The sequence below is a fragment of the Ammospiza caudacuta genome, chromosome Z (genome assembly GCF_027887145.1).
Source record: "Ammospiza caudacuta isolate bAmmCau1 chromosome Z, bAmmCau1.pri, whole genome shotgun sequence".
Lineage (NCBI taxonomy): Eukaryota > Metazoa > Chordata > Aves > Passeriformes > Passerellidae > Ammospiza > Ammospiza caudacuta.
Window position 1 is genome coordinate 25,542,696 of NC_080632.1, and position 9,563 is coordinate 25,552,258.

The 9,563-nt window shown below is 36.9% G+C and overlaps 1 protein-coding gene across 1 annotated transcript in view; it reads left to right on the top strand.

The window, feature by feature from the left end:
* The window catches only part of ADAMTS19 (ADAM metallopeptidase with thrombospondin type 1 motif 19), a 134,732-nt gene that overhangs the window by 106,137 nt on the left and 19,032 nt on the right, over positions 1-9,563 (top strand). The window contains exons 19-21 of the mRNA XM_058823968.1: positions 626-761; positions 3,039-3,243; positions 5,212-5,364. Coding sequence (XP_058679951.1) covers positions 626-761; positions 3,039-3,243; positions 5,212-5,364 — 494 coding nt within the window. The remainder of the gene's footprint in view (positions 1-625; positions 762-3,038; positions 3,244-5,211; positions 5,365-9,563) is intronic.

Sequence of the window (9,563 nt, forward strand, 5' to 3'; positions counted from 1 at the left end):
CAAGTTACTACTTGTGATCAGTATTACAGTAAATTCTAATTTCTAATCTTTCCATGTTCAAGAGACACCAGGCTCCAGGCCACCATCTGGACAAGGACTCTGTACACAGCATGCACTCAATCTCTGCAGCAGTACCCCGCTTCCTAAGTGATTTTCTGACCCTGCAGATCAGGTCATCTGGCCTCTAGTTCATGGGAAATAGTGCAGGCTCCCAGCTGAAGGATGCATGTGCTGATTGCCTTTATCTGAATGCCAGCCACAATTTGTCATTTCTTTCCTCATTTTATGTAGTAATTAACAACCGTATTTGTAGTTTTCTTCAAGCATTGCTCAGTGATAGAGTTGCAGTGGTTGAGAAAGAAAATTAGAGTGAAGGTTTGGCCTATAACTAGTTGCAGGAGTAAAGCAGAAAGACTCTTGATGCTGGTGTGCAAAGACTAGGTTAGAAACTCACAATGTTCCCTACAAACTGTAGGATTTCTTTCAGATTCCCTGCTAGTTTTGAATTTCTTACACTGGTTTTTCAGTTCTTTTAGCCAAACTGTGTATGAAATAGCTGTATCTGTGTCCTTAACAATTTGCATATTCTGGATTTCCTCAAAAACCTGCTTCTTTTTTTTTCTAGGTGAAAGAAAGACAACAGTCTCTTGCACAAAGATTATGAACAAGAATATCAGTCTTGTTGACAACAAGAAGTGCAAATATTTAACAAAACCTGAACCACAGATCCGCAAGTGCAATGAACAACCCTGCCAGACAAGGTAATATTGATTTGGTTAAATTAAACTATAATATCTAGATGTCAAAGCAGTGGACTGCTTCTCGCAATGAATGGGCAGTAAATACATTCATTCAAAACATAATAATGCAAAATAAAGGGAAAACAGAAATGCTGGAAATTGTTTCTCCTGAGTTTTAATGAAAGAGAGTCCGTAAGCACCATGCCTGAATAAATTCTTATCCAGTAAAGCAGTTAATCCCTTTACTTAGGAAGTATTCTCACAGACTGATCTGTGCTACAAAACTTAAATGCTGTTTATATAAAGACATATAGGGGATTTAATCGCATATTCCTAATTAATGATATGTTTCAGTGGGATTTTTTTTTTGAAGCAAGGATGTCTTTAAAGCTCTGGATAAACTCTGGGTACCCTAAATAGTAAATAAATAAATAAATCCCTGTTTATCACTTTTTTTGTGTTAATGCAGCTTGAAGTGTAGCAAGCTTGCCCCTCACTCCAGTCTTTCCTCTCACCCCCGGAGAGGGAAGTCCTTGTATGTGGATCAACAAACAGACTGAAGTGGACTCTGGTGGTTGAGCATTGCAGGAGGCAGGAGGCAGCTCCGTGTGCAGCCTGTGCCAAGCAAATCCCACCCACCACCCACTGGTGTTCCTGCAGCTGAGCTGGCAGCCTGCTCCTTGCCCTGGCTGACCAGGTCAGCACAGGGGCCCATTTCAGAGTCGTACCACTTGGCAGCTAAAAATTATTTGTTAAGGAGGTCCTCCAGAATTGCATGTACTTTTTAAAAGCAAATTAGAGGAAGTCCACACCTTTCAAGGGAGGGGAAAGCAGCTAGCAAGAGCTGGCTAGCATCCCCGGGAATAAGCACTAGGATCAGTCTGCTGCAGTCATCTGGAGGACAGGTAGATGGCATTTTTAAACAAAATAATGCAAAATAAATTAAATGCAAATACTGCTGAAGAAAGTATGTAAAGTGAACGAAAAGGCATAGCTTTCTTGGAAAGGATGAGTACTGAAATTGATAAAATATGAAGTATGATACATTTTAAGTAAGACAAAACAACTGACATTTGGTCTTCCACAAAATAGGGCGTTACCCTTTGGAGGGATTATTTAAACTTCATTGTATGCATATTTGAGAAGATATTTATTTTGTTTTATTAGCACCTCTGTTCACTTAATGGATAGAGATGGAATCATCTGATCTTTTTCTGAGGCATTGTCTACCATATATTTTCAGTATTCTGTGTTTTTTCCAGCTTATTAAGTGACAATTTAAAAACTTTGCTAATTGATACTCAGATGCTGTTCTGAGAAATGTAGAAAGATTTAATAATACAATTTTTTAAACATTCTAAATGATAATTACAAAATTTTATTACCTTTCAGGCAGAAATGTTACCAAAGCATACACTTGCATAAATACTTATTTGCTATGGGCCTATGAAGAAATATCTTGAAGTGTATTTCATCATCTTGACAGGTCATGATTTGTAAATTATATATCGGGACAGATAACAAAAAAACTCCTCAATTAAATGTTTCGTTGTTTTGCTACAAATGCATGACAGAAGATTGAAAAAATGTTATTAAATATCAGTTTCCTAAAAACTTTCCTTGCAAACTAAGTCTCCTTGAAAACTTTTGTGTTTTCAGGAGACAGAACATCAGGGGCAGAGCTGTTTAATTTTTTAAAGGCACATGGCCATAATCTGGATCTACAGAACATCTGGGGGAAATTATGTTCTAGAGCAATTGCTCTCTAGGTATGTGGTCTGTGCCAAACTGCATCAGCCTTCCCTGCGATTGTGATTTAAGCCATGCAACCTGTTAGGCTTTATTCTGAAGAACATGAAGAATTTTGGGCTTTTGTGCTTTTTCCAGGGCAATGAGTTTTTCTCACTTGAGTGATTCTTGCAACACAGTGTTTTCAAGGAATGCTGGGCTTTAGATGCTTGAGATAGATAGACATACAGAGAATAACAGGCAGGCTGATCAGGGATCTGTCATCTTTATGTGTATATTGGAAATTTTCTAATTGGGATTACAATTAGAGGAAAGTAGTTTGAAAACATAGGGGTAGTGCTCTGGGGAAAGGTTAGGATTTCATTAATACCATATTAAATTTAATATATGTTAGATTCATAAATACTCCATTAGCAAAATGACAGTAAAAGGAGGCTGAAAAGATGGAAGTGTGTCTTGGGTGTATACACTTAGAATAAGTGAATAAGATGTGAAGGCATTTTTTCCCTCCTGATTTTGTATTAGTACATTGCCTGTGTTTTTTTGCAGATGGATGATGACAGAATGGACACCATGTTCAAGGACATGTGGAAAAGGAACCCAGAACAGACACGTAGCTTGCACACAGCAGCTCAGAAATGGGACCCTGATCAGAGCTAGGGAGAAGGATTGTCTGGGGCCAAAGCCTGCTTCTGCACAGCGCTGTGAAGGCCAGGACTGCATGACAGTGTGGGAGGCAGGAGTCTGGTCTGAGGTGATGCATTTATTTATACTCCATATTCTCCAAATACTCCACAGTTGTTATTTGTGCTTTGGTATTTTTTGAAAACAAGGGTTTTTTCAGCATCAAGTGACACAGCTCAGCCTAATGATTTTCATGGTCCTTTGTGCAGTGTTTTGGCAAAGGGTTCAGGGGCTAGGAAAACCAGCTGTGTAGAGCTACTGAATCTTACCTAGTTAATGTTGTGCAGATCTTTTCTGGCCAGTTCTCAAGCACGTATCATCAAGTATGTCCTGTGTGCAGTAGTGGGTAACTTGGGGGAAATAGAATTAAGGCACCATTTATCAGCTACAAGACCTTGGGTTCAGAGTGGAAACATCTGGGATGTACTTTTGTACCAAGGGATGTTGATCAGCAGATGAGTGATACCATTCTGCTTCAGGGAGGCTTTGAGGGGAGCCTTTGGCAAAAAAAGGACATCTTCTTCCCTTCCTCTTTCTTTTCTGCTCTTTTTCCAAACCAACAGCAATAGACAAATGAGCTTGTACATAACACAATTTCACATATGCTGCATCCTGAAGTATTGCTGTAAAATATAATCATTGTTCAAAAAGCTTTATTAATTCAAGGTCTTTTAATGTGCTTGTCTATTTGGCTTTCTTCATCTTTGATTTCTTCTAAAATTAACTGGAGGAAGAAGAGTATTGTTCTCACTGCCATCTGGACAAGATGAAAGGGTTATTTGGAACTTCTCCTGTCATTGAAAGAGTAAAGGCAATTCTGATTGCCTCCCAGACTAGAAGCTGTGCGATGAATACCTCTGTGATCAAAATACGAATAGCAGCTTCTGAATGTGGGTGCAGTCCCTTCTTTCAATTGCTCTGCTCAGCAGAACTCCTTGATCCCCAAGCAAGAAAGAGCTAACAAATAGGGAATGTTTTCAAAGATGGAAAGCACATGCTAAGGTAGAGACAGGAGATATAAGTAACACCAGTTTCTGGTGAGGTACACAGTTTTATGACGCAAGAGCTGGTTGTGAGAAGAAAGGCATCCATTTACAGAGATGAGTAAAAGAAATCAGAATCACAGATTGTTCAGTCAGTTTGTTTTACTTGAGAGATGAGAAATGAGAGAGCATGTTTTTGTTGGAAGCAATAAATATTTTTTGAAGAGCGAGGTATTTCCCATGGCCATTCCTACTATCACCATTATGTAGGAAACTAGCCATTACTGCTTCCTGTGGTTATAATCAGCTTGGCACAAGGAGAGTTTTGATCTGCAAGCAGTGGGATGATCAAAAGCAGTGATAATGTTTTGAGAAGGAAATGGCATCATTTTTGGCTATGTAAGGGGGAATGGTGAAAAAACCCCATAGATTAGGACCTTCTAAGCAACTTGAAAAGAGCTTTCACATGCTGACTATATAGTGACTTTGAATTTTCATGTTCAGTCTGGATTCTTGCATCGTTTTGGAATATTTACTTTTCCATTCTGCATTTTTTTCCTCCTCCCAAAAAAGGCTGTTGGACACTAACAGAGCTTTCCTCTGTTAGTAGATATCTCTGTTAGTAGATATCTCTGTTAGCAAGATGTAAATTGCTTCATATCTGATTCATATGAATGTTATTTTGATTTTCTTTCATTGTATTTCATTTTATTGGAAGAAGAAAGATTGCCTTATATTTTTAGTGTAAAACTTTGCATTCATTTAATCATGACTTCTTGGATCATTTCTTATTCCAAATACTATTTTGTCCTTAAGCAAGTAATTTTTTACCTAATTTTAGGTAGAAATGAATCAATTATCATTTTGTTCCCTAAAGAATTTGTGTTCAGTTTTTCTTTTTTAATAAATCTAGTATTGATGCTATTGAAGGTTGGAAGTTAGGAGATCACTGAAGCTGTGAAATATTTATGCTGACCTGGCAGAAGTCATATAGAAGGGGATGAAATGGGGTAAGTGAATTTTGTAGAAATCTGGAAAACCATTTTTTCCAACAGTGCTCTGTGAAGTGTGGTAAGGGAGTACGGCATCGGACTGTGAGGTGCACCAATCCACGCAAGAAATGTGTTTTGTCCACAAGACCTAAAGAAGCAGAGGACTGTGAGGACTATTCCAAATGCTATGTCTGGAGAATGGGAGACTGGTCTAAGGTGAGTAATCCTTGATACTAGTACCTCCCAGCACCACACATTTTGCAAGTTGAGTTCTTAATAAGAATTACTCTTATCAAAAGTGTACAGATGTCCCAGCTGAGGGAACAATAAGGCTATAAACAAAAAAAACCTAAACTGGTAGTCGCAGTGAGCCTACAGTATAAATAAAAATCAGGAATATAAAGTAAATGTGACATAAATCTAGAATATAATGCAAATTTGTATTATCTTATTGTGTGAGGCAGGCAAACAGCTTCAGAAACTGCAGCCAGCTCCAACCTTACTATTCACATATTTTGTTAATTTGTGTTTGCACATTTTATTTGTGATTCCAGTAAAGTACACTCTCCAGTCTTATATACTATCAGCTTTAGCTTATTAAATTTCCACATAAACCATTTAGCATGTGGGAAGCATTTATTACTGTTTTTCTTTTATTATTTTTTTATTATTATGGACACTCAGCATAACTGTCATTACATTATTTCCTTGGCATATGTGTTCTGAGAGGTGGATACGCATTGGTCAATCAGTAACAAACAATATTAGTTAGATCTGTGATTAGCCTTCAGTATCTGATACAGTTTTGTAAAACCCAAAACATGCTGAAATTCTGAAATTGAACCTTGTCAAGGTTTTCTCTTGCTGTATCACAGACCACACTTCAGCAGAAAAATTGTAATCTTTTTTTATTTCCTTTGTTTCTCTTCATAACTTTGCACACACTTTTACTTTCAGCACCTAACATTATTGCAGCATTTTTTAAACTTGCTTGTATGGAGAAGTATTTAATGTATTTTTAGTTGCCTTTCATGTGATGTAGGAGCTGGAAACAAGGACTAAAGCCAGCAGTGTATGGCTAGCCAGCCTTCCAAGAATTAGCTTCAAGTACTCTGTGAGTAACTAGCTACTTCAAAAGCACATAGTATAACCATTATTTTTTTTAAACAACAGAAGCAACTAACTTTCAGTAGCAATATTACTTTTACAAGAAGATATGTTTGGCAATAATATTTAGTATTTCCATTTCTCTACTACATAACCACAGTGAAAACCTGCCTCATTTAGCACTAGCACCAGTCGGAAGTAAACCATGGAGAAATGACCATCTGCTTTCTTAATTGAAGCAATCATTCAAATTGGGGTTGCTGAGGCTATGTGGGTATGCTGAGACAGATACACTGTGTTCCCAGTGCCCTCTGGAGTGAAGAACTTTATCCTCTCTGCGCCTTTCACAACCTTGTCACAGATGAGTGTACAAAAACTTATATCTTCTTGTTTACAATTTACTGGCAATTTTGTATTTCCTGCTCTCTTTTTTGAGTCAAAGCTGTAATACTCTCACCCAAACTGCACTTTGAACTTTAAAATTAGGACACAAGGAATTATGGAATTGGCAAAATCTTTTGAACAGTTAACATACAGTCTGACTATGACTTGTGCAGCAGAGATTTTCCAAGATTTATACTAAAAAATAGATATCTTGATTTCTCTACAGGGACACAAGTTCAATTTAAAATAGATTTGGATGTGAATTTCTTTTCTCTGTAAATCTTCTGTTCCATTGAAGGACTACATAGCAAAATTAAGTCATGGCCTACATGTTGATATGTCTGCAATGGTGAGAACAAATGAAAAGCTTGGGTGAATGTTAATCTTTGCTCTGTTTGTTTCTTATCCAGTGGTTCAATGCAGCCTTCTGTGTTCAGTTTTTACTCTAGGATTGTTCTTGACATTGACAGAAATCTGTTCCTTTAAGCAGAGCCAAGTTCCCTCTAGCTAATGCCAAGACTTGGCTTGAAAAATTTAGATGATGCTTCTCACACATTGAAACAAGAGGCCTAATATCTTTACTTGCTTTGCTGCTTCCTTTGAACTCCTAAGACAGAATTTTTAATTAAGCTTAAATTGCACTATTACTGAAAAGGTAACATGATTAATAATTATGGAACGCTGTAACACAGTTAGTTTGTTTTATTGGTATAGTCACGTAAAGATCAAATAGTTTTTGACCTCTATGTTTTAACAATACCAAGATCAAATAAAATTTGACCAAAATTCCAAGTTCCAATACATCAATTATGGAGATAGTAGTCCTTCTAAAACTCAGTCTAAAAGAAGTCTGTACAACCCAGCCTTTGTGCAATCTTTAACTCTGTAATGGTGTTTAAGTTAGTAGAGTGGGTCAATATGCTAAAACTTGCTGTTCATAACATCACTTAGGCTCTGTGCCACCTTTGTGAGGAATATAGGTATGATGAGAAAGGAAAGAATAAAAGCTCAAACTGAACTTCTGGAGCCAGCACCTAGCAGCATTGCCAATGACACTGTATTTTCCCAGCATATGCCATCCATGGCATATCCTACCTAACAATGTGCGAGTTACCTTCAAAGGAGGAATGCTTAGAGATCATAGCTATTCTAGCACCAGCTAGGGCAAGGTGTTGTTAGCAACAGTGTCCCTTGCTAAGCTGCCCTCTGGCTACCCATTTCAAAGCCATACAAGGACAGGATCATGCTCAGAGTCATTCATCAGCTAAGTATAAACAATTAGGCTGAGGAGAGGTGAAATTAAATTCATGTGAACAGCATGTTTACACATCTGCAAAGCATACAAAAGAACACATCATTGTAGAAGTCATTCTCCAAAAACCACTTAAATTTCAGCAACATAGGGTGCTCAAAGGGCATGTCTACAGTACTTTGTGTAGGAAAATGTGTATATTTTTGTCTGCTACTATCACACTTTTCAGACCATTGTCAGAATAAATGAAGCATGAGAACCAGAATGAATTTTGGAACAAAGAATAATTTGGAAAGGGGATATTGAAAATGGTAATTTAAAACTTTGATATAATATTATATCATTCAGCAAGGAAAAATAGGAACAAAGGTCTGGACAACAAACTAGAATTTAGAAGCAGCAATTTGTAAGGCGAAGAGATATACAGTATATGTCTATAGGAGATCAGAGAAGATAATGTGGCATAAGTTGTAAAAAAGATTGGTAAAAGGATGCATTCTGTAGAAACTAATGATGGAACAGCAGCAAAATTTCTAAATAGTGTCTATGTGTTAGACCAGAGATGCTGAGGAGTCAAATATGACATCTGAGGTAGTGGTCCCAACGGTTGGCATGCAGTTCCCTTTGTCTATAGCCTGAAGAAGCAAAAACATGAAGCAAAGGTTAATCTCCTACTATTTTTCTATTGAGTCTGGAAGGGAATTTGAGCCAACTTCTTAGTTTTTACAACAATGAATCCCAGAATTCACGTCCTATTCCAAATTATTTAGTTCAGAGAGTATTTCAGTGCTCCCTAGAAAGTGTGTGTATGTGTGTGTGTGTAGTCAGATCCCGCAGATCCCCATCCAAAATTATTAATCTCTTTTAGATTCTTGGAATGGAATAGTGCTGGCCATGAGTCAAAATTACACTATCAGTAGCAGTAGTGTAATATTGCACTATCAGTAGATACATGGACAAAGCAATTTGCAATGTGAAATAATAGAAGTTAAATTAATTATGTAATCAAGTAAATAACTTTCATATTGACTTAAATATAGTTAATTTGCAGCAAATTATGTATGTCTTTGTTTCAGAAATGAAGCATGATCAAATAATGTGGAAGATGTCAATATAAGGAAATGGCATTGGGAGATTTTATGCGTTTCTAACCAGTCCTATAATATTAACAATATTAACATATTTTGTTTCATATAAAGGGTTTTTTAGATCAATATACTGCAGAATTTTGGCTGGAATAAATATAATGTCATGTCAGTTTCCTGAAAAACAGAATGAGACCACCTTTCATAACAGAAGAAACCACTAATAAGACTGGAAAGAATTTTAAAAGTAGATATCACCTATTTTGCACACAGAGAAAATCACTCGTAAATGGGAAATTCTAGTATCTGTTTCACACTTAGATCTACTAAGATATCTTTGTTGGTTTTCTGCTTCAAGCATCTTTAGTGTAAGAAGTTTGGGGGAATCAAAATGTAATTACAAGTGTTATCTCTCAAGTTGCAGTATCTGTAAGTGTGGTTATATTAGAAAACAATTAAGTTTTGGTACATCTTAATAGTTCCCATCAGGACTGAACCTTCCTAGGCTCAGAGGAAAACAAAGCACAAATGAACAAGAACAAAAAAAGAGGACAGCTCCTGCTGAAAGATGCTTGCTGCCTTACTTG